This window comes from Podarcis melisellensis (assembly GCF_964234715.1).
Source record: "Podarcis melisellensis genome assembly, chromosome: 16".
Taxonomy (NCBI): Eukaryota; Metazoa; Chordata; class Lepidosauria; order Squamata; family Lacertidae; genus Podarcis; species Podarcis melisellensis.
In genome coordinates, this window is record NC_138533.1 from 35,623,250 (window position 1) to 35,649,602 (window position 26,353).

At 45.1% G+C, this 26,353-nt stretch overlaps 1 protein-coding gene across 2 annotated transcripts in view; it reads left to right on the forward strand.

Annotated features, from left to right (window-relative positions):
- The window catches only part of LOC309359497 (transmembrane protein 132D-like), a 461,903-nt gene that overhangs the window by 427,062 nt on the left and 8,488 nt on the right, over positions 1-26,353 (forward strand). For both annotated transcript variants that reach the window (XM_081893266.1, XM_081893265.1), the window contains 2 exons: positions 21,425-21,630; positions 22,370-22,643. In XM_081893266.1, the coding sequence (XP_081749392.1) occupies positions 21,425-21,630; positions 22,370-22,643 (480 nt within the window). The remainder of the gene's footprint in view (positions 1-21,424; positions 21,631-22,369; positions 22,644-26,353) is intronic.

The window sequence follows — 26,353 nt, forward strand, 5'->3', positions numbered from 1 at the left end:
CTTCTTCACTTCTACTTGAGCGCTGCTTTCTTGAGCTTGGCCACTTTGGCCTTGGGGATCTTGGCTTTCACCTTTGCCTTCACTGCCTTGGTCATCTTCTTGGGCTTGACCTTCTTGGGGCTCTTGGTCACCGTCTTCCTAGCTCCCATGGCAGGCTTTCTGGCTGCTTTCTTGGGGCTCTTCTTGATGCTGAGCTTCTTGGCAGGGCCCCAGAATAGCTGGCACTGGGTGAGCTTGCAGAAGACAGGCAAACTAATATCAGTGTACGGGATGAAGCATCAATATTTTTCAGAGACACTGCTGATGGAATCTTTCGAGAAGTTGGAGATGGCGTTTGTAAGTGGTCCATGTTTCACAAGCATATGGTAAGGTTGGTAGTACAATAGCTTTGTAAACAAGCATTTTGGTTTCCCTACAAATGTCCTGGTCCTCAAACACTCTGCACTTCAATTGAGAGAAAGCTGCACTCGCAGAGAGACCCTGCTGGGAGTACGAGATTCTGACGGCTTCGCTCACCAGGGTCATAGGGTCAAGCCCACTCACCACAACAATCCAGCGAGTGAGAAAGTCAATGCATACCACGGTTAGATACCCAAGAACTGAGATATATGCAAGGCCCGTGTATGAAAAGAAAGAGTGGGAAGCTTAAGTGGCAGCTGCGTCCTGAATAATTCAGAGCCATGACTGTGGTGTATGAGTGAGTTGTAACTAGCTGTGCCAAATTAACGGCCTCTGTTAGGAGTGAATTAAGACAAATGGAGTTGGAGCCTTTCTCGTTCCTCCTCCTCCCGGGGAAAATGTCACGTTGTTTTGGGTCCAGGCCAGCTTCTGCCTCAAGGTGCTTGTTGGGGAAATGGAAAATGAGAGATGAGTCCTAGTGGCAGCTACAGCAGCAGGTTTCTGATGGGAAGAGGCTTGTCAAAGCCTTCAGCCTGCTCCGTGTGAGTCTGACAAGGGGGAGGCTGGGCAGCCCAGCTCTCACAGGTAAACCTGTGTCAGGACTATATCACTTCAGGCTGCAGGGGGGAAGCCACCTGATAAGACACTCATTTCTAGGGATGGGCAAGTCTATCATTTGCATTTCCTCTGAGCTGTTCAACAGTGGAATGGGCTACCTTACTTGAGGTTTATAAGCACAGGTTGGGTGGCCATCTGTCATGGATTCTTTAGCTGTGTTTCCTGCATTGCAAGAGAATGTAGTAGAGGACCATTGGGTCCCTTCCAAGTCTACAATTCTATGCTTCTAATGCCCCAGTCCCATCTTAAGTTATCTTCTCCATATTTCCACATCAGTTTCCAATTTCCTCATGAATATTGACAACCATTTTATTTCTCCTAATATGCATACCTTCTGTATGCAATTTCCTCTGAAATACACATTTTTACAGTGCAGTTCCCCCTAATATGATACATTTCTGCATGTTACCTTCAGAAATAAAAGCATTTTTATGCACACTTTACCTTTGTCTATATATTTCTGTACTCATCACTTAGATGGAGAACTGCATAACAGAATTCTCAGAAGTGTGGATTGTAATGGTGTTCTGTTTCGGTTTGTGTTCTGTTTCGTTTATCCCAATAGTTTTCATTTTTGATGCTATTTTTTACAAATGCACACATTTATGCATGCTCTTTTCTGCAGTATGTACATTTTTGTACACAAGCACACTGGTACCTCCGGTTACATGCACTTCAGGTTACAGACTCCGCTAACCCAGAAATAGTACCTTGGGTTAAGAACTTTGCTTCAGGATGAGAACAGAAATCGTGCTCCAGTGGCGCGGCGGCAGCGGGAGGCCCCATTAGCTAAAGTGGTACCTCAGGTTAAGAACAGTTTCAGGTTAAGAACGGACCACCGGAACGAATTAAGTTCTTAACCCAAGGTACCACTGTACTATGATTTCACTGGAAAACTGTATCGCAAAATTCAGAGAAGTGTTATCACAGGACGGCTATGCTTCAGTTTGCATATTATTCTGGGAAGTGCAAATTGAGTCATCTTATTTTTAAATGCAATCTGGATTTAATTTCTCCCCCGCCTTTACCACCATCTTGGTATTAGAAGAGACAACTTCCAGTGGTTTTGGGGGTGGCAAGTAAAGGGCCATTGCTCAGAGGTTGAGTGTCTGCTTTGCACAAGGAAGGTCCAAGGTTTGATCCCCAGCATCTCTTAGAAACCTGGAGCGTTGTTCTTAGTCACTGCATAGTACTGAAGGTGGACCAATGGCCTGACTCAGTAAAAGGCAACTTCCTTATACTTAGAATAGAAGAAGCAATAAACAGCCTAGTAGCTGGTTGCCTCGTTGGTTAGCATATTTTAAATTATTTGTTGCAGTTATTCTTTTTCAACAAACTTTGCAATGAGGACCCAAACAACAGCAGCATAGAATGCTCACCTTTTTTAAGGAAAGGGATTTGTCCCTTTGGCACCCATAGCTCAGCAGCAAAGCATCTGCTTCGCATGCGTAAGGTTCCAGGTTCAATCCCCGCCCCCAGCGGTTTAAATTGTATGCAATTTTGCCCAACATTCCATTTTTTCCAATGTAATTTTCAGCTAAGATGATGCATTTTTTGTGCGTTATCTTGACTAATACAGAATTTTTCTAGTGTGAGCTTTACCCCAGTGTATGTGTTATTGTACACCTTACTTGGCTGGAGAACAGCATTGCAAAATCCAGAGGTGTGCAAATTTTGAATGCTAGCTGCATTTTGGTTCATGCATTGTGCTGGAAAGTTCTAGGGTTGCCTTTAAAATGTGAGCTGAACCCTAATTCTCCCCCATCCCTATGTTAGCCTCCCAGCTAGAGAAAGACGGAGCACCCTAATTCCATTCTATTTCAGTCTCACTGTCACTCGGTCACAGGGTCCATTTTGTCTCATTTAGTGTGGATCTTTTCAGAAGCATGTACAAAATGCCCATCTTTAAATTGTATGCATTTTTAATTGTATGTATTAATTAATTATTTGATTTAAATTAAGAACCGGTACCAATAAAATATCTCTAAGTAATTTCACAGTAGATAATAATAATAAAAACAATTTTAAAAATTCCCTATGAAAAAAAAAACTTAAATAATTTCATATTCAAATCCAATACAGAAACACACTGGGATACCGATCTCCACTTAAAAGGCTTCACCAGATGCCCAAAACATAATATAGATTGCACCCATCTGCTGTATAACCAGAGTGAGTTTCAAAATGGAGGTGCCACCACACTAAGGCCCTGTTTTCTGTTCTCCTACAGAACAAATCTCCTCATAAGATGGTATCTTCAAGAGGTCTTCTCCTGTTGAGCAAAGTGTTTGGGTTGGGGGTGGGTATATGTATACACACACACACACACACAGACACACATTTTTCAATGCGTTCATCCATAAGATATGCATCATTTACATAAAATACTTTATTTTATGCAATGGAACTGCATCACAAAATCCAGAATCTTGCAAAATCCAACCTGGAGTATCAGGTCTGGTTGATCTACTTTGACCCCGCCCTACTCCCATTAGCCCCAGACAGCATGGCCAGTGGGCAGGGATGATAGATGCTGCAGCCAAACCAGTTCTGGCAAACCACATGGAGTCCGCACCTGACTTTTTCTACATGCTGGGCTGATTCTTCCTCTGTGGTGCATGGAACCTCTGTTCCCCCTTCCTTCCCCACTTCTACTCTGCAGCAGCCAAGCAGTAAGTCTAGCCAAGTGGTGCATACCTAGAACCACCCCAGGACAACCAGAGTGGTGTAGTGGTTAAGAGTGATGGACTCGTAATCTGGTGAACCGGGTTCACTTCCCCGCTCCTCCACATGCAGCTGCTGGGTGACCTTGGGCTAGTCACACTTCTTTGAAGTCTCTCAGCCTCACTCACCTCACAGAGTGTTTGTTGTGGGGGAGGAAGGGAAAGGAGAATGTGAGCCGCTTTGAGACTCCTTTGGGTAGTGATAAAGCGGGATATCAAATCCAAACTCTTTGTCTTCTTCTTCTTCTTCTTAAATAATGTCCACCATGCTGTTCTTTCCCCCAACTCTTCATATTTAAATTGTCGGCCAGAAGATGACTCGGAGACTGAGAAGCACTCCCTGTATCTCATCTGAGGATTCAAGTCTTGTCATCACATGTTCCTGCTAGGCTGGATCTCAGACATGGTAATTAGAGGTTCTGACAAGCCACTGAAAACGAGATACAGGACCATGCCTTTTGGTCTATCATCTCTGTCCATGTCATCATCGCTTCCTCCGCCTGCCATTGCCTGCCTGGTTGCTCAATTGAGCGAACCACACAGCCTCCGTGCCATGTTACAATTTGGCCATTAATTCGGGCCCCATATTCCATCTCCAGAGATCAGATTCTCTCTGATGAGCTCTTAGATGCCACCTGTCACTGGAGCAAGAGTGGGATAATTAGAGTTGACACCGTGCACCAAGAGATATCTTGGAAACGGAGCACACAGAGAAAAAGTCACATGGGGAGACTGAAAGGAAGGCTAGAGGGCTGTCTAAAGGCTGTTACAGTGACAAAGTTGAAATGTAAATGGCTTCCCTGAGGTGTCTAATGTGTCGACTGTGTTGGTGGGGCAGTATTCTCTCCAACCTGCCAGTTCAGAAGCCCCCAGATGTCTATAAGGGATTTAATAGCTTCTGTGCTTTCAAAGGATTTGTGCCTGTTACTTCTCAGTTCTGTTTGACTGGAAGCATAGCAATCCCGCTTAACAGCAGCAGCCGATGGAAGGCAAAGATATTGGAAGTAAATGCATTTGGAAGAAATGGCAAGAATGAAGCAGGGAGAGTATTCTGGTATTAGTGGGGTAGGAGAGCTTAAAATCATGCCAATATATTTCACCTCTGACAACCAATGCACTCCTTTGGATTCAAATAGTACATGGGTAAAGGTACCCCTGACCGTTAGGTCCAGTCACGGACGACTCTGGGGATGTGCGCTCATCTCGCTCTATAGGCCGAGGGAGCTGTCCACAGACAGCTTCCGGGTCATGTGGCCAGCATGACTAAGCCACTTCTAGCGAACCAGAGCAGCACACAGAAATGCCGTTTACCTTCCTGCCGGAGCGGTACATATTTATCAACTTGCACTTGACGTGCTTTTGAACTGCTAAGTTGGCAGGAGCAGGGACCAAACAACGGTAGTTCACGCCATTGTGGGGATTCGAACTGCCAACCTTCCGATCGGCAAGCCCTAGGCTCTGTGGTTTAGACCACAGCGCCACCCAGTACATGGGTAGATGAGTCTAAAAAGCCTGGGACACAAATTGTCACAACCCTCTAGCGGCTATGGTGGTTCATTGAAATACAGTGGTATCTCGGTTTACGAACTTAATCCATTCCGGAAGTCCATTCTTAAACCGAGGCATGCTTTCCCTAATGAGGCCTCCCACTGCCAGTACCCTTCCACCCGTCAGATTCCGTTTTTAGACCGAGGTAAAGTTCTCAAACCAGGACACTATTTCCAGTTTTGCAGAGTACGTATATATGTGTAAATAAACCGTATATCCTAAAGACACCATAGTCTCCGCTGTGCCTCATTTCCAAAAGGAAACACAAACTGTGAGCAATCTCGCATGCCTTGGAGATTGGGGTGGCGAGCAGCAAGAGTATAGACTGGGGTAGTCAAAGTGGTGGCCTCCATTTGTTTTTGGACTACAATTCCCATTCTTGACTATTGGCCACGCTGCCTGGGGCAGATGGGAGGTGCAGTCCCACAACATCTTGACTACCCTGGTATGGACCTCTCTTCTGTGAAATTATCTAATGCCTTTCCAAATCCATGAATGTATTGCTTCTCCGCACCGCTGCCTTTAGCAAACTATTGTGTAAACATATCATTTATGGAGGCTTCATATTATGGGCTTCTTGAGTTATTGCTGATTACGCTGCTGCTGCTGCTGTTTCCACACGATACCCTGCATTTCAGAAGTGCTCTTGTGCTTGGGGATTTTAATCTCAATGCCTGGTTCCTGAGGTAATCCTTTTTCCCGGCAGTGCAGAAGCTCTCTCGGCATTCATAATGTACATTTCAACGACAGCTCTTCCCCTTTGGCAGGCTTACAAGAGAGAGAGAGAGAGACTGATTTAGCAGGGCATTCAGTGTTTAGAGCCCATAAGTAGAAGTCACAGCATTTAGCCCAGGTGAGTTATGTTAATGGGAAGTCAGCGCTGTCACTAGCTGGGCAGGGACTTCAAGAAGGAAGTGGGAGAACACCCAAAGACAAGTATATCCAAGTTACTTGCTTGGCCTTTGAGGAGAAGTTATTGCATTCGGGGCTTTTTCATTTAGGAAAATAAAGATGACCAAAGGCAGACGTGGGGAAAGTTGATAAAATTACAAGTGGGAGCCTGCCTGAAACCCTAGAGAGCCATTGCCAGTCAGTGTAGATGGACCAATGATCTGACTGAATATAGGGCAGCTCCCTATGTTTTGGGTGCTGAAATGTCAAAAGTATTAGTGCCAGTTGTAAGTCTAGGGCATGGGGTAGGGGCGAATCCCTGTCTTGTTCTCATCTACCAAGCAAGTATTTATTTCCTAGATCCCTGCAACACCCTCCAGTTTTGTCAGCAGTAGCAAAAAGAAGAATCCAATTAAAGTAGATGTGGCAATGGGGTGGATGGAAAGGTTTAAACCACCCTGATCAATGTCTTGGTGGGGAGGCAAATTGCAGCCTCCTCAGGCATCAGAGTGGTCGTTGAATGAGCAGGAAGAAGAGATAATCTCATTTCCTCAGATGATAAGTATGGGTCAGCTGAGGAGGGGTGTTTGTGTGTTGTGTGTGTGTGTGTGTGTGTGTGTGTGTGAGAGAGAGAGAGAGAGAGAGAGAGAGAGAGAGAGAGAGAGAGAGAGAGGAGGGTTAGCCACATTCACTTTTGGTCACCTACCACTTGCATGCTCTCCGTGGAAAAACTGTCCAAATTTTGACCCACAAAAGGTTAGCTAACTCTGCTCTATGGGGAGAGTATTTCATAGGTGGGGCACCACCACTGAGAAGGCCCTACCCATCACTACCACCTCTCCAGGCAGTGGAACAATGAGAGGAACCTCTCTTCCAGATCTAAGAGCAGGTTCAGATCTTGGAGCTGATACAGTGAATTTAGTTCCTTTAGTCATTTGGGTCCCCAAGTTGGTTACGAGGCATGAAAAGAAGAAGTGTGGATTCACACATGCATGATTACCCAACCACCATGTGATGCCTTGCATGGGTGAAGAAGGCAAGGTTGATTCACTGTAACAGGCAGGACTTTGAATGGTGGTTCTGGTCATTTCCCTTCCTCCTGTGGAAATCAGCTGGGAATTAATTTGGGGGGGGGGAATCCTGATCACTGGGAGGAGAAAGGTGACAAGAGAGAAGGAAAAGCCACTCAGCCCTGCCTCCTACTAAATTCTGGAGATGCCTTTGCTTTAAATTTTCCTCCTGTATTTTTGTGTGGCAAGCATCCATACATTTTGCCTCATTGAAAGGTAATACCTGGATGGAGTAGGAAATGGCACATATTAAAAGGACTCAGAGTTCTGGGCAAACATCCAGTTTGAGCTGCCAGCGTTGATGCCTCTGGAATGGATGTTCTGGATCAACCACTATGTTATCTCCATGGGTAGATGGGACTTAATGAGAGATCATTAAAAAAACAAAACAACAACAACAACAAAACCCCACAACATCTCCAACAAAACCCTCTCTGGTTTTCTGCTGATACGCACCCGAAATATATTATGTGTAGCAGCCCTTTAGATATTTAAGAACATATGAAGTGCTTTGGTTCATCGGACCAAAAGCCCACCTAGTCCAACTTCTTGTTCCCATAGTTGGGGTGATCTGCAATCCAGACATGCTTGAGGCTGAGTGGCAGTCAGTGGCGTAGCGTGGGGGGTGCAGGGGGGGCGGCCGCACCGGGCGCAACATCTGGGGGTTAGGGGGCGCAAATCCACGGGTTAGGAGTGCAAATCCACAGGTTAGGGGGTGCAAATTACTTGCCCCGGGTGCTGACAACCCACGCTACGCCACTGGTGGCAGTTGCTTTCAGAGGAAGGGGAGAAGGCCTGGAGCATGCCAGTGGCAGGGATCCACACCTGAGTCCAAGGAAGAGGCTATTGCTCCTTTGTGGTTCTTGGCTGGAGAAGGGGAGGCAATTCCTCTCTCCATCCTTTGAGTGGAGAGATTCTCTAGCACCAGGGGAGGGCATCAACCCCCAGCCATAGAGGAGTGGGGAGCTGGGGGGGGGTCCCGTCACCAGTCACTTGGTGCAGGCTCTGCTGTAGCCAAATGCTCTTGGAGAAGAGCACACTTCCAAGTGCACCAGTCTCACAGGGAGAGACTTGTGAGTGCCACATTTCACCTTTAAAAGCTGGAGGGAATGGCATGGCTGTCTGCTGAGACATCTTTTGCATTTCTTAGCTGGTTTCTGTTCTCAAACTGTCTGGCTGTGCCTGCACTTGTAGCCTGGCTGGTACCATTATAAAGGTAAAGGTAAAGGGACCCCTGACCATTAGGTCCAGTCACAGACAACTCTGGGGTTGCGGTGCTCATCTCACTTTATTGGCCGAGGGAGCCAGTGTACAGCTTCTGGGTCATGTGGCCAGCATGACTAAGCTGCTTCTGGCAAACCAGAGCAGTGAACGGAAATGCTGTTTACCTTCCCACCGGAGCGATACCTATTTATCTACTTGCACTTTGACGTGCTTTCGAATTGCTAGGTTGGCAGGAGCAGGGACAGAGCAACAGGAGCTCACCCCATTGCGGGGATTCGAACTGCTGACCTTCTGATCGGCAAGTCCTAGGCTCTGTGGTTTAACCCACAGCACCACCCGCATCCCAGGTAGTTCCAATTCTTGCCCGGAGGAAATTTTTCATTAGGAAAACAGTGGTGGTGAGCATGGTTGAGAATTAATATGCACAACCACACCATGGTCTCAGTCATAATTGCTTCTCTCCTTGGGCAGCTTTTACAAAAATGTAAAGAGATGGGCAATCTGGTCACAAATCTCCAGCATTTTATTTCATTTGGCCATCGGTCTCAGCCAATACAAGAAGCGGAAAGTGTGCAATAATGAAATAACATCCGGCTGAAGTCAAAGACCTGAAAGAGGCTGGGGGACACCACACACTTTTCACCAACCTCATTGTCTTTTGATTGACTGCTGAAAGACCAGAGGTCAAGTGCCCAGTGATATCACACACACTCCATTTAATAGGATTTTTCTTCGTAACAATGCATGAGATCAAAGATAATGTAAAAAATTAATTTCCCACATGCAGCTGAGCACTGCACACACATTTAAAAGGGGGGGGAGTAAAACCTTAGAAAGAACAGTGTTCTCTCAGCGCTGGTTGATATGGAATGGCACGTTCGTGAAAAGATGCTGTCACAACTTGCAGAAGCCAAAGGTTGAGGCTCAACCCCTACCATGTCCACTTCAGAGGAACAGGAAAAGACCTCTGTTTGAGACATCAGAGAGCTGCTGTCCATTAGAGTGGACATTCCTGAGCTAGATGAACAATTAGGGTGACTTAGTATAAAGCAGCTTCCTATATTCCAGTGGTAAATGCATAAGTGTTGCTCCAAGTTTCAAGGTATTTCCACACAAGGGCAAGATTTTGGAGTGGGATTCAGTCACATACTGGCAAATTCAGGTTGTGCAATTCCAACTGAATGGGAAGTCTTGGGGAACAAACTTCCCCAAAGACCAGACCTTCATGCAATAAGAAAGGTGATGTGGAAGTGCACCAGAAAAGTGTGTGGTAAACACTTCCTTTGATGAACATCCACTAAACTCCCCAGAAACAAATGGGAACAAATGCTCATTGAATAAGTGGCATTTGTCTAATCTCCCTGCAAAGAAATCAGGAGGAATGTTCAATGAACAAGTCATGTAGAAGCACCTCTCCGTCTTCCACAAATAGATTTCAGTGGCTTGCAAGGCCATTCCACTGCCGCCGCAGCCCAACATCTTGTCTCTCGCCTCCCTTTGCCCTCTGTGTGACCAGATGCATGATCTCTGAAGCTCCCACAACTGTCTTCTATAAAGCCGCACCTGACATAAATCAGAATTTTGATCCCTGTTCATAGTAGACAGTTATTTTTGCTTCATTCAGGCATGCGGCAACAGCAAAGTTCATCCATCCATCCATAATTCATAGCTGCACCCCGTAACTGTGGGTCCCCCCTCCCCTTTTGCTGAGAATTTGATAGGCAGCTCCTAACCTCTTTCTGCCCTGCTTTCTCCAGATTAGATTTAGATGAACAAGCATGTGTGAGAGATAGAGATTCTCTTATAAACCTTCCTGAGAAGTTCATCAGTTTTAAGAGACAAGGGTCAGAACAGGGAGAATAAAATCCACTTTACTAACAATGCATAATGAGCCTTATGTTACTTGTTACCAAAGGGGAACTTATGAGTCATCTAGTCAACCGCTCTGCTGAGTAGAGGAGATCCAAGCTCAGAGCATCCCACACACATGGCTATCCAACCTGTCCCTCCCAAACTCACGTGGGAACTAGAACACAATTCCAGTCATATTATATATTTCTCCAGATCTTGTAATGCATTTTCAGTGTGCAGGAAGTGCACTCAAAAATGCATATTTTATGTTAAAGGTGAGCTGATGAGAGATGTGGAGTCCAGGGAGATTCTCCACCCCTCCTCTACATTCAAAGAATATAGCGGTGGCCCAGTGCCTATGATTTTGTCCTGTCGATGAAGTGAGGGACATGAGGCAGGAGTTGGTAATACAGGTGAGCTGTGCACAGGTGAGCTGCAAGCAAGCTGCCGGCCTGCTCTGTGGAGGCTCCTTTTATTGACACAATATGCAAACCCAGCCAGATACATTTTGGGCTGTGACTTTACACATCTTCCAGTCCCGAGATTGTGGGGTTATTTTGGCAGCTGTTTCCATTGCGTCATTTTCCCCTTGCACAGTGTATGACGAAGGAGACAAAGGTCTCAAAGAGGACACGGCAGACGACTGAGACCGCAAAAGGTTAGACAGAGGGCAAGATGTTCAGACAGCTGTGGCTTTATCTGTGAGGGGGAGTGTGCCCTGCACCCCAAGGTCACGCGTATAGGGAGCTGAGGCTGCCTGTGGGCGGGGAGTGTGCTCCGCACCCAGTGATCATCCCTACACAATGGAAAACATACTGCTTGAAAGGTGACTCTCTGCCTCCACCCCACCCTCTACTCCCCTTCCAGAACTCTCCCATCTGAAATGCCTTTGGGAGCCCAGAGATGCCCTCTATAGATGTCAGCATATTTGTTTGAAAGACTATTACAGGATAGTGGTCCGTGAAACATCTAGCAAAGGAACAGCATCCTAATGATTTCAGTGGCATTGCTGTGGTTTTGCATTCTCTTTGTCCAGAAATCAAATGAGGATCTTGGGACTTCCGGTCGGCGCCGGCGTTAATGGCGGTCCTTGCTTCGAGCTCCGAAGCAGGACTGCTCCGTGAGTTCGGGTCTGACCCGCTACGGCGAGCGGGGGACCCCTAAAATCACAGGCGCTGAAGCCTGTGAACAAGGAGATTCGGTGGGCACCTTTGCGCCCCCCGGTATCGCGAAAGAGCCTTTTTAAAGGCTCCGGAGCGGCATCGGGTGTGAGCGCGGTGCTGAGGATCGCAACCCAGCTCACGGAGCGAAGCCGCGTCGCCATTGACGGAGAGCGCCGATTCCTTCCTGAAACTACCGATTGGAAACAACACCCGTGAGTAAGAACAGCAAATAAAGGGAACGGGACTTTAAAATTTAAGAAGATTCGGCTGAAAACGGGATAGGCAAAAAGTAAGGAAGTCTGCCTCCCGGAACTGCATGATTGACTGAGCAACGAAAAGAGTAAGCTGTGCTTAAAGGGGACGCATTTATGCTTTTTAACCCTGTTAAACCTGACATCGGAAGAGGACCTCCCCCCCCAATGAGCAGGAGAGGGGGGGAAGAAATTTGACTTAATTCTATCTGCTTAAAGAAAGGAGTTTTGAACGGGAAACTTTCCACTGCCGATACCTCTGGCCAGGCTGCCTGAGCAGTGAGCGCCTGAAGTGAACTGTCAAATTAGATTGAGGATACAAAGTAAGATTTATCTGAAATAAAATAACGGGACTTTAGTGGACAAAAACTGTAACATTTTAAATTGCAACAAAGTAGGGTTTTTACTTGGACTTTCGCTTTTGGAACTTTGTATGGCTATTTCTCTCCCTGTTTCTTTGTTTTCGTAATGGATACAATGTACTCCCTCTAGAGGCTTAAAAGAGAGACTGCTGCATTGAGATAGAAACAGTGGGACTTTCCAACTGCAACTGTTCCTGTGGGAACGACCTTGAGATATGAGCGGCCCACTGGATGAAATATCAACAAGATCCAAAGCAAAACAGGCTCAGGCTCAAAAGAAAAGAGGCTCCTTGACAGGAGCAGCAGCAACACAGGAAAGAACAACAACGGTATCAATGGATTCCATGACACAGGCTCTACTCAGGATAAATGAATCTTTAGAATCACTTACTAGGCAAACTACAGAGAACTCCAAGAAACTGACTGAATTGACAACAAGATTGGATTTGAACACGACAATAATATCGACTAATACAGATTCTATAAATCGTTTAATTCAGGAAAGCACAGAGACAAGGAAAATAGCTGAAAGCGCGAGGACCACGGCCGAGGAAACCAAAGGGAAATTTGTTCCTATTGCAAAGAAGGTACATGAACATGATGAAGCCCTGGCCCTCATGGAATTGGAGAGGAAAGGCAAGAATTTGAAATTGAGACTGGTACCTGAGGAGGAGGAGGACAAGCTCGGGGAATTTCTTACAGATAAGTTCCAAGAATTTTGGAGCGAAGAGTTAGGGGAAGAGGAAGAGGATTTTACAATAACTACAGCCTTCCGGATCGGCAGAAAGCAAGGCAAGAAGCCAAGGGATTGCTTAATCACTCTCAGATCCAAGGAAGAAAGAGACAAAATATTGAATCTACACTTCCAGAGGGCATTGGTTATCAAAAATTCCCAAATACAGATCTTTAAAGATATTCCTAGATACTTTTTGGAGGTGAGAACACAATTTAAAGACTTAGTTGACCTATTGAAACAAAATAACATTCCATTCAGGTGGGAATTCCCACAAGGGTTGTCCTTCAACTTCAAAGGGAAGAAAATCAAAATAAAAACAATTCAAGACAAAGAACACTTTTTGGAGAGAAATTTTGAGGACTTTCAGAAAGGAACTGTAGAGAGGGAAACACTGGATATTACAAACCTATCGTTTGGATTGAACCCAGCACCGACTGACGAGGAACAAGAACTTGGAGCAGTGGGTGGGAAAAATACCCAATAACAAAAATGTCCCTGCAACTTCTGAGTTGGAACTGTAATGGTCTAAACCATCCCCGAAAAAGAGATCAAGTTTTTCACATATTAAAGAAAGAACAGCTAGATATAATCTGCTTGCAAGAAACCCATATTGCCAGGATACACAGGAAACTTTTGATAAATAAGAGACTAGGACTGGAATTTGTTTCCTCAGACAAACTTAAGAAAAGAGGGGTGGTGATTTATGCCAAGGAAAAATGGGAACCAAAAATGATCTTCAAAGATGATGAAGGAAGATACCTGGCAGTAGAAATTCAAATTCAAGGAGAAAAGATTTTAATTGTTGGAGTTTATGCACCTAATGAGGGGAAGGCAGAGTTCTTCAAGAAGTTGCATGAGACTTTAATGGACTTTATGGACTTTAAAATTATAATGATGGGAGATTTCAACGGAGTTGTCTCCACAAACATGGACAAGGCACAAAGACAAGTAATTTCTAAGGACGGGAGACTACCAAAGACCTTTTTTGAACTCACTGACACCATGGACTTGATCGACATTTGGAGAACTAGGAACCCTCTGGAAAGAGAGGGAACCTTTTTCTCGGAAGCAAAAATGACCTGGACTAGAATTGATCAAATTTGGATTTCTAGCAGCCTGGCACCAAGAGTGAAAAAAACAGAAATCTGCACAAAAACCTGCTCCGACCATAACGCAGTCAAGATGGAAATGAAATTAACAACGGCTGGAACCTTCAGATGGAGAATGAATGACACCCTATTTAGAGATGAAGAAATTTATCAAAAGGCCCAAAAAATATTGAAGGATTACTTTGAGATAAATTTGAGAACGGAGGTGGAAAAAAGAATAATATGGGACGCAAGCAAGGCCGTGATGCGTGGATTCCTAATTCAGCAAAATTCTATAAAAAGGAAGAAACAAAATGAGAGGAAGGAAAAGATTTTGAACCAGATAAAGGAAGGAGAAAAGAAACTGAGATCTAAACCAAAGTCTCATGAGATTTTAAGAGAAATAAAGTACCATCAGACGCAATACATGGAATTGATGAATCAGGAAATAGAATGGAAGATAAAGCAAATGAGACAAAGGACATTTGAATCGGCAGATAAATGTGGGAAACTGCTGTCATGGCAACTGAAAAAGAGGCAAAAGTTAAACACTGTGACATCCCTGGAAATAGATGGGAAAATTATCAACAAACCAAATGAAATAAGCAACTGTTTTCAAAGTTTCTTCAAAAAACTTTATGCACAAGGGCCTACAAACGAACAAGAAATAGAGGAATTTGTTAAAAAATATGGACTATCAAAGATTTCAGAACAAAATAAAAGGATTTTGAATGAAAAAATTACAGAACAAGAAATAGAGGGTGCCATCCAGAATATGAAATTGGGGAAATCACCAGGACCAGATGGTTTGACTGCGAAATACTATAAAGATCTTAAAGAATGGCTAATACAGCCATTGAAGGAAGTATGCAATCAGATATTAGAGGGGAAAAAGGCTCCCGAATCGTGGAGAGAAGCATTCATCTCACTTATACCGAAGACAGAGACTGAGAAACATCAAGTTAAAAACTACCGCCCTATATCACTCTTGAACGTGGATTACAAAATCTTTGCAGACGTTTTGGCAAAAAGATTTAAGAGAGTTTTGGTGGAGGAGATTCATAAGAACCAAACAGGCTTTCTCCCAGGGAGACATATGTCAGAAAATGTGAGGAACATTATAGACATTTTGGAGATGCTAGAGGTGGACATTAATAGGAAGGCAGTTCTGATCTTTGTGGACGCGGAGAAGGCCTTTGACAACATTTCTTGGAAATTTATGAAGAAGAATCTCCATGGGATGGGGGTAGGCCAAGGGTTTGAAAACGGTATAGGTGCAATATATTCTGAACAAAGAGCGAAACTAATTGTGAACAATGTGGTAATGGATGAAATACCAATAGAGAAAGGTACACGACAGGGATGCCCTATATCCCCTTTACTGTTTATATCTGTCCTGGAGGTTTTATTAAACATGATTAGGAAGGACCAGCTGGTAAAAGGAATACAGGTCGGATCTAAACAATATAAGTTAAGGGCATTTGCAGATGACTTAGTGCTAACTTTGCAACAGCCAGAAGCTAGTACCAAAAGAGTTTTAGAATTAATGGAGATATTCGGCCAGGTTGCAGGATTTAAACTGAACAAACAGAAAACAAAGGTGCTGGAAAAAAATCTAACAAAAGAGGAGAAAGATAGGTTTCAAAGTGAAACTGGGTTGGAAATAGAAAAAAAGGTTAAGTACCTGGGGGTAAATCTGACATCAAAAAATGTGAATCTATTTAAAGACAACTATGAAAAATGCTGGACAGAAGTTAAAAAAGATCTAGACATATGGTCTAGGCTGAAACTTTCCTTGTTAGGCCGAATTGCTGTTATCAAGATGAATGTATTGCCAAGAATGTTGTTTTTATTTCAGACGTTGCAGATTCTAGACAAAATGGACTGTTTCAAGAAGTGGCAGAAAGACATATCTAAATTTGTCTGGCAGGGCAAAAAGCCCAGAATAAAATTTAAGATTTTAACTGATGCAAAAGTTAGAGGGGGCTTCGCCCTGCCAGACTTAAGACTTTATTATGAATCAGCAGCCTTTTGCTGGTTGAAGCAATGGCTACTTCTTGAAGACACAGACATTCTTGATCTGGAAGGATATGACAATAGCTTTGGTTGGCATGTATATCTGTGGTATGACAAGGTAAAGGTTTATAAAAGTTTTAAAAAGCATATTGTCAGGAAAGCATTGTACAATGTTTGGAATAGATATAAGGATTTATTGGAAAGTAAAACCCCTAGGTGGTTGTCATCAATGGAAGCGAAAGCAGTGAAAAAAATTAACATGGACTCTAATTGGCCTAAGCATTGTGAAATTTTAGAATATGATGGCGAAAAACTGAAGCTACAAAGTTTTGAGAAGCTAAAGCATAAAGTTCGAGATTGGTTACACTACCGTCAGATAAATGAGATGTTTAAGCAGGACAGGAAACTTGGTTTTCAGAAGGAGAGGTCAAAGTTAGAAACAGAATTGCTAGAATCCAATACTAAAAATCTATCTAAAATGTATAATTTGCTGCTGAAATGGAACACACAGGATGAAACAGTGAAATCAGCTATGATTAAATGGGCACAGGATGTTGGTCATGACATTATGTTTGACGACTGGGAACAGTTATGGACCACCGGTGTTAAATTTACGGCATGTAATGCCCTGAAAGAGAATATAATGAAAATGATCTATAGGTGGTACATGACCCCAGTCAAACTTGCAAAGATCTACCATCTGCCCAATAACAAATGTTGGAAATGTAATGAGGCTGAAGGTACTTTTTATCATCTTTGGTGGACTTGCCCAAAGATTAAAGCCTACTGGGAAATGATCTATAATGAAATTAAGAAAGTCCTTAAGTGGACATTTGTAAAGAAACCGGAGGCTTTTCTCTTGGGCATGGTCGGCCAATTGGTATCAAAGAAAGATAAGACATTTTTTATGTATGCAACCACAGCAGCAAGAATCCTGTTGGCAAAGTATTGGAAGATGCAAGAATTACCTACTCTGGAAGAATGGCAATCGAAGGTGATGGAATATATGGGACTGGCAGAGATGACCGGCAGAATCCGTGACCAGAGGAAAGAGACAGTGGAAGAGGACTGGGGGAAATTTAAAACATATTTAAAAAACTACTATAAAATTGTGGACTGATAAGATGTTAAGGGGTAGGAAACAAAGAATTACAGCTGTAAATCTTAAACTTTAAGAAAACTCAAAAGGGACCTGACTAAAGACTGATCGATGAGTTGCTCGAAAAAATGGTAAAACAAGGATGTGGCGAAGGGAAGGCATGGGGAAGTCAATTTCTGTTGTTTGTTTTTAATGTTTATGTTTGTTTGTTTTGTTTGTTCTTACTATGTGTAAAAACCAATAAAAATATTTAAAAAAAACAAAAACAAATGAGGATCTTGGAGCAGCACATTTGCTGCTAAAGGACTTTCCTGGGGGCCCTTATCTCAAGGAGGACAGAAGAGGTCTGGTGGTGAAATGAGGGGCTGGAGCAGAGATATTATATATATTTACTCATAGTGGACCCAATGAAATGGAAGAAGGTCCATTATTTCAATAGGTCTACGTTGATAAAGCCTACTGCCTTCAGAATCCAGCAGTTCCCTTACTTTAGGGTACAGCTGTTGGGTTTCTAAAACTTTTAATTACTCCTACATTTGTCTCATTTGGATTGAAAGGGATGGTGGACAGTGTCTGGAATGATCTAGTTAGAGAGCTCAGTTGGCTAGAGCTATCCAACTCTCCAATTCTATGATTCTAGATTGAATGAAAAGCACTGCATTTGTTCAAAAATATCTGAACGGTACCTGAAAGTAGTTCCAGTGCCTGGTAAGATGAATGTGAATTAGGTCCAATTTGTGATATAACTCTGTGTGATTTCTAGTCCATCATCAGGTTCATTTTCTTACATGTGGTATTTTTTTTAACTCTTTGGACTCTTTGCCCCTCAAGACCTTAAAACCATGTGGGTGTGCTGTCACCACCAAAGGCTCCAAGTGGGCCTCAACCCTTGACAGGGCCTTTTCAGTGGTGGTACCCTGTAGTTGGAGGGACGCAGGTGGTGCTGTGGGTTAAACCACAGAGCATAGGGCTTGCCAATTGGAAGGTCGGCAGTTCGAATCCCCGCAATGGGGTGAGCTCCCATTTCTCGGTCCCTGCTCCTGCCAACCTAGCAGTTTGAAAGCACATCAAAGTGCAAGTAGATAAATAGGTACCGCTCCGGCGGCAAGGTAAATGGCGTTTCCGTGCACTGCTCTGGTTCACCAGAAGCGGCTTAGTCATGCTGGCCACATGACCCGGAAGCTGTACGCCAGCTCCCTTGGCCAATAAAGCGAGATGAGCTCCGCAACCCCAGAGTCAGCCATGACTGGACCTAATGGTCAGGGGTCCCTTTACCTTTACCTTTACCCTGTAGCTGGAATGCCCTCCCTGTTGAGGTGTACCTGTTTCCATCTTTATTAACTTTCAGGAGGAATTTGAAAACATTCCCATTTACCCAGGCATTTGGGTGGCAGAAGAATGCTGTTACAGGCAACACTTAGAGTAGAGGATGATACTGCTTTTAATGTTTTTCAATACAACAACTTATGGAACATTTTTAACTGTAACTGCTTTTAGACATTATTTATCGTAATTGCTTTTAGAATGATTAACTGCTTAGCTGTTTTGTTTTGGAAATGTTGATGTGCTTGCCTCCCTAGACTCCTTTGGGAGGAATGGTGAGATATAAATTCAATAGATTATGATGATGATTGATGGGGAAAATAAACAATTCAAATTCCACTGTATGTGGGTAGGAATGTTTTGTGATGTTCTCTTAGTCTACGTATGTGTATTCTGTACTTCAGCTCAGCAGCTTGTAACATTCTGAATGCCAGGGAAGAAATTGTCAATGGTGGTCCAGCCCCCTGCTGTGCAGGAGTCACAGTTAAAGAATCCCTGACAGATGGCCACCCAACTTCTGCTTTAAAAACTCCAATAAAGGAGCGTCCATCACCTGCCATGGGAGTCCGTTCCACTGTTGAACAGCTTTTACTTCCTAATGTTCAGTTGGACTCTCTTTTAATCAGAATCCATTGGTTTGGGTCCAAACAAGCTTGCTCTATTTTCCATGTGATAATCATTCGGGTATTTGAAGATGGCTATCATATCTCCTCTCAGTCTCCTCTTTTCCAGCATAAACATACCCAACTCCCTCAACTGTTCCTCATCAGGCTTGGTTTCCAGACCCTTGATCATCTTGACCCCTCTTTTCTGCATACGTTCCAACTTGTCAATATCCTTCTTAAATTGTATTGCCCAGAACTGGATACAGGACTCCAGGTGGAGTCTGAGTCCAAGGCAGAATAGAGGATGTTTTTGCTGCAACAGGCTAACACGGTTCTCCCTCTGAGCTATATCAACCCTAATACTTTTCAAAAGCTCTAAGGATTCAATATACAACTATGGCTCTGTGGTTAGCTGCAATCAAAGGCATCTGAACACTGATTTACTCTTCTGCATTCTGGGCAGGTCTTTCTCTTTGGGAGAGGCAGAAAAAATAATGCTTGAATGTAAATTATGCCACAGCAGTTTCTGATGTTTCGATAAGATTTAGATCCACTCTGCATTTAAACAGAAAAGTAGAAAATGGCATTAAATTCAGATAAGTGCAAGATCATGCATATTCGGGAGGCAGAAATATTAAATACACCATCATAATGGAACAGAAGGCCTGGCTGGTAATGGATTGTGAAAAAGAGTTCAGGGTTTTAATAGATCATTCCTTCAGATCATCACCACTGCAAAGTGGGAGTTAATAAATTATTTGAACGTGCATTTTGCGCCTATATTTTAACAACCTATAACAAACGGGTTTGTGTCATTTCACCGAGATGTGGGCGAAAAGCTTCAGGGGAATGTGTGATTTATGAACCAGACTGACAGAAGCTCATAAAATCATGTGACGTCGTGAATGGAATGGAAGGGTGGAAGCACCAAGAATACCAGGAAGAGGCACAGCATTGAACGCAGAAGATTCCAGGTTCAATCCTTAGCATCTCATGTCAGGGTTGCAAGAGAACCCTGGCAATCAGTGCAGACAATGCTGAGCTAGATAGACCACTTGTCTGATCTTCTGACGTGCAGCAACCAGAACTGTGCACAGCATAACTGTCATTTGTCCTGATTTGTATTTAGGATGCAGGATACAAGCTGGAAGCAAGAAAAGGCGGGGGGTGATAGCAAGTGGGATCTGGCTGTTTCTGCCCCAGTCCCATGACAGACCAAGGATGCTGCATGAAACACTTAAGACCCGTCCCTCTTAGCTTTCAGCCAATGAGCAGTACTGGTGGGTGTGGTGGAGTGGAGTAATCCTTCCAATACCAGGATCCATGCACCTGGATGGAGCTGGAGTGGAGCAGGATGGCGGTCAGGTCATTGCTGGGCAGATGCTGTTGCTCAGGCCTGGAGATCACAGCAACTCTTAGCAGTAGGTCTTGCCCTAATGAAGCAGTTTTGAAGTCTGAAGGTCCCTGCTTTCCCCATGGTCTTTCCCTAGTAGCCTAAGGCTTTGTCATTTTATCTCTCTTCATTCCTCTCTGTCTTCTGGGAGACCAGGGGGTTGCAGAGCTGGTCGCAGCAGAAGGGGGAGGCTTCCTGGCTTTTTCAGCAGCCTGCTCCCACTCCCTTCCAGCCTTGATTCTGGACTGCCCTCTGCCACTGCCTCTTCCTGCTCACTAAACCCTGTTGCCCCTTCAGCTTCCAACACCTCCTCGTACCAGTCTGCTCCCCCTTCTCCCTCTGACCACTCATCATTGTCCCACCTCTAATCCCCTGGTTCTTCTTCCTCTGGGGGTGCCCTTGGGGGTTCTCAAGCTGGTTCCTCCCTCCACTCCTCTGCATCCAGCCACTCCATGACACTTATAGTTGTTTCTACAGATCTGAATACCACGCACAACAGTCTATAGTGTCCAGGCAGCTATTCCCATATCTGCATTCTATGGAGCAGTTGCAACAATAGGGGACCACTTCGCCTCTACCTGTGGCTCCACCTGACAGGCTGCATGCACACAGCCAGAGAGTACACCTGTGTGGAAGCTTCCTCTGATCATCCCCTTCCTGGTTCTGGGAGACAGAGGTGCAGGAGAGGGTGAGAAAGTACCTGTTCCTTAACTTGCCTGACCTGCCTCTTCCTCCTCTTCATCTGACCCATCCTGTGCTCCATCCTCCAGCTCTGAAGCTTCCCACACCTCTAATTCTTGCCTCCTGGTCAGTAGAAGTCCTGGCCCCCTCTCCCAAGTCAGACTCCAGCCTCTCTCCCCCCGCTGCGCACTCGTGAGCATCCTGCCAGTCCCAGATACCACTGCACCCGCATCCAGAATAGCTGCAGTAACACTGGTCTCAGGAGATCGGCTCCATCCCACTGCGCCTCTGACTACAGCGCCAGCGAGATGCAGATTTGATGATTTCACCTAGGGACTTCATTGTTGCCGCTTTCCTTCACCCACCTCTCCTCTTGTTCCCAGGTCTCCGACAGATGCGACTACGTCTTTGTCAACGGGAAGGAAATGAAAGGGAAATCAAACGTCCGTGTCCATTTCATGTACCAGCATCTGAGTGCCCCCCTGGAGATGACCGTGTGGGTGCCCCGCCTCCCTCTGCAGATCGAGGTCTCGGACACAGAGTTAAATCAGATCAAGGGGTGGCGGATCCCCATCGTCTCAAACAAGAGGTGGGCTTTTGACTGAGGTTGTTCTATCGGGTCTAGATGCAGGCCATGCACTCTATGCAGATGGTTGCCATTAGGGCTGTGCAGAACCTCCCTGGCCTGATCTGGGACCCTATCTGGGGATCCCCCCACCCCTGGCCCAAGTTGACCCAAAGAGTACCCAACCCAGATCCAGCAGATCCAGACCCAGGGGTTATAAACCCTAATTAAATATAGACTTGGGAGAAGGGCACTCTCTGACCACACTGAAGAGAGAAGGTTTAATCCTGCTGGGTGCTACATTGCCACTGCATTCCCTGCAGGGAACATGCTGGTAGAGCAGCCCCTTGCAGGATTGAATCCTCCACTCACCAGCTGCTGAGTAGAGGATCCAATCCTGCTGGGGTCCTCAGTGTGTTCCCCTACTTGAGAACAGGCACTCGCAGCCAAAGACCCTTCTTTAAAGAGGATGGTGTTGGGCCAGATAGGCGAATATTCCGACCTGATACAAGACAGCTTCCTATGTCCCTATCACTGGGAGGATTTTAAGACAACCTTAAGGCGCTCTTCTTTGCCCAACCCCTCTGCTTTTTTTTGCCTTGACAGGCCAGCTAGGGACAGCGAGGATGGTGTTGGGCCAGATAGGCGAATATTCCGACCTGATACAAGACAGCTTCCTATGTCCCTATCACTGGGAGGATTTTAAGACAACCTTAAGGCGCTCTTCTTTGCCCAACCCCTCTGCTTTTTTTTGCCTTGACAGGCCAGCTAGGGACAGCGATGACGAAGAGGAGGATGAGCGGAAGGGAAGAGGTTGCACCCTCCAGTACCAGCACGCCATGGTGCGGGTGCTCACACAGTTTGTAGCCGAACCCTCAGATCCTGGCGGGCAGATGGCCTACCTGCTGGGCTCAGACTGGCAAGTTGACATCACTGAGCTGGTGAGCGATTTCATACAAGTGGAAGAGCCGAGGATTGCAAAGCTGCAAGACGGGCAGGTGCTGGTTGGACAAGAGCTGGGGATGACGACGATTCAGGTAGGAGGAAAGGAATGCTGGGAAAGAGCAGGAGAGCAGCCATTCTGGATCAGATCAAATATTCACCTAGACCAGCATGATGATGCAAAATGTCTTTCAAAAACTATTTGAAAATAATACACAATAATACACAATCCTCATTGTGCTGGGCCCGGGGGTAACCCAAGAACCGCGGTCCAGGTCTGGTCCATAATCTGAAGGTTCCACAATGAGTCAGTCCAACAGAGTCAAGGCAGGACACGAGGCAGGAAACCAGGCAAGGACAGGCACAGGATCTCAGGCAGGGTCTGGCATACAGCAATGTTGCTCCCGCAACCTGGGGCAGGGTCCGACAGCCTTTTATCTATGTTGGGGTAACGGCCAGTCCTGATCCCCCGGCGACTCACCTCCCTGTTTCGCCCAAAGGTGAACACTCAAGTCTCTCCTTCTCTCAGACCTTAGTCTCAGCAGCTCAGCAGAAGTTGGTGGGTTAGTAGACCCAGGGGCCGCCTCAGCCTCCCCTGACCCAACTGGTAGTGGAGCAGCTGTAAGTGATGGCCCAGCTGGAGGCAATGAGGTAATCCCCACATCTGGAGCCAGGGCAGGCTCAGGCCCCTGACTCGGCCCAGCTGGTGTTTGTTGCAGGGGAACCTGTGCAGACTGGGACTCTTCAGGGTCAGGCCCCAGACTTGGTCCAGATGCCGCCTGAGGCAAAGGATCCGGTGCAGACTGAGACTCCTCTGGTTCCGAGCCCGAGCCCGAGTCCCAGGCCATCACAATAACCATCACTTATTGCATTTATGTCCCACCTTTCCTCCAAGGACTTTGAGGCATGCGTAGTTCTCTTCCCCTCCGTTTTATCCTCACAACATCCCTCTGAGGTAGGTCAGGTTGGGAGGTGGTAACTGGCCCAAGATTACCCAGTGGGCTTCCATGCCTAAGTGGGAAATGGAACTTGGGTTTCCCAAATCCTAGTCCTATGCTCTAACCACTATGCCACACTGGCTCTCCTGGCATTTAACTTCTACAAAAATAGCTAAAATGGATAAACCCACTCACCTACTTTCTGGAGGGGGGTGTACAGCTCATGGTTGTTTCACACATATGTGGTAGCACTGTCCCAAAGTTTCCCAGTTCTAGGAATAAATCTTTTTAGAAATAACAAAAATATTGAGAAAACTGGGGGGTGGGGGAACCTCCTGAAATAGTATTGTTGGGTATATTCAGTGGAGAAAGCCAAGGGTCATTATATACACATTTAATTGGTTATCGGTTTATGGGAGCAAGAATATATTGACAGCTGGAAACTGGAAAGAAACGAAGGGTTTAAAAGTACAAAAACTGTATAACGTAATTTAGGACATAGCGCTTTCTGAAAAACTGACCTAAAACTGGCATTGTGTGGCTGGAGGGCAAAAGAGAAAGAGACTTTCATGGCAGACTGGTTTCCGTTCATCCAGTAAACTAACAAAGGCTCTACAGGACAAAGTGTACCTGCCACATTCCATAATATATGGTTGTGTTAACATTTCCCTTCATACTGATATTAGCAGCTTTCAGTCTCTCTTCGTTTCAGTGCTATAGGTTGGAGGAAAGAGGTGGGGTGCGCCCAGTTTGTATTTCCCCCCCCCCCAATATTTTCTTTTTTAATGAAAACTTTCTATATTATATTTTGAAAACACCACTTTTTATGACATAGAACTTCCCAAGGTGCTTATTAGGCAATAGACAACTGCCTTGGCCATATCCCAGTAGCCAGGACTGGCCCAAGACCTTTTGGCACTGGAGACAAGGTGGGCCACCAAGACTTCCTCCTCACAGATCTGGGCCCATGCCCTGGTGGGGTGGGAGGAGACCAGCAGAAATGCAGACATTTTGTAGGAGTGTTCCCTCTTGATCCAGTGGTGTCCAAACTTTTTTCCAAAGAGGGCCAGATTTGATGGAGTGAAGGGCCGACCAAAGGGCCAACCCTTTTTTTAGGATTGATGTTGTTGAGGTTTTTTTAGGATTTTATCCCAGGATATCAACTGCCACAGGGGCTAGATTAAACCGACTTGTGGGCCAAATTCAGCCTCCGAAACGGACATGCCTGAGAGTCTTGGAAAAATAGGACCATTCCATGAGCCAAAGCTGCTGCTGTCCTTGGCTTTGGCTTTTGGCTGCATCTTCAGCTTACCCAAAGCTGAATTGGAAACCACCAAGATCAGGATCTCTTGCCCCCCCCCCAGAACATGCAGCGTGAGGTGGGTCACCTCAGATCACCTCATAGGTGTGCCAGCTAGCTTAGGAGCTGCAGGGCAGACCACATGGCACACCTTCCTAGCCAGTTTCCGTCTGCATTTGTTGGCTATGGAAGCTGTCTCACTCTGCCTTGTGGTAGGGCTTGGCCCTGCCCATTGCAGTGATCAGGGAGCACAGGCCTTCCAAGCACAGAGAGCCACTGCCAGTTGTCCAGGCATGGCGGCAGGAGCGTCGGATTGGCTCTGCTGCTGTACCTGCACCATGCTGCCCTTCCTGCCCCTCTCCCTCTCAGGAACCAGCAGTGATGCTCAGTGCTCAGAAGACAGGTGAGCGATGCTGCCCTGCTTCACAGACCACTTGCCCCTTATCCTTACCAAATTGCTTTTCCTCAACAGGTAGCCTTTAGGAAGTGGGGAGACTGCAGCCCTCGGTAGCAATCTATATTTATATGTTGCAAAAGCTGAGAGTCTCATCTTGCCTTCTGTGACTGTCCATAAATATAGAGAATGTATATCTGGGAAGGGAACTGGAAGCGAGAGGGAGGGAGGCGGGGAAGGCTAGTTGGCCTATCCACTTGAAAGAATATGTATAGCCTGTCACTCGAGAAATCGTCAAAGTCAGCTGCTTTTGAAATGCTAAGATCTTAGAGAGCGATAGCTCAGCTCACATCCATCTTGTTTAATTCACTTTTCATAAGCCTTGCTTGTCTTTTCTTCAGAGTCTTTTGTAATGCAAGCAAAAATAAAAAAATATATAAAGATAGGTCACTGCCCCGATGGGTTTGCAATCTAAGGTCAGACAGTAGGGATGGGTAACAGAGGGAGACAGGAGGGAAGGGAGACGAAAGCATAATGAGGGGTTCTGTTTAGCTGCCCATAATTTGTCCCCATTGTTTGTTTTCAATCACTAATTTTGATTGAAGGAAATGTAATTGAATAATTGTATGACGTTGTTAGTCAATTAATCAATGAATCTTTGGGTTAAATTAGCATATGGGGGAAACAATCTTTTTCAGCCAAGAAGGATGATGTAGATATATGTTGCAGCAGGAACTATAATTGAAGAGTCATTCCACCCTACACAACAGGAAGGGGGGGGGGAGAAAGAATATTTTTTTAAAAAATGATGCTTCACATTAGAATTAACAGAAATGTCTGTTCAGATAGATAGATAGATAGATAGATAGATAGATAGATAGATAGATAGATAGATAGATAGATAGATAGATAGAGATAGATAGATAGATAGATAGATAGATAGATAGATAGATAGATAGATAGATAGATGATAGATGATAGATGATAGATAGATGATAGATAGATAGAACTATCTACTGCCATTTGAGCTGATAATTTTATTGATCTGGGTGAAAGGCAGGATAAAACAACAACAACAACAACAACAAACAGCAACGGAATATTAAATAAGTCAGATTTGCTTGTGTTCATTCATAGGTCTGTCCCATCCTAGTTTTGTGCCAAACTGCAATT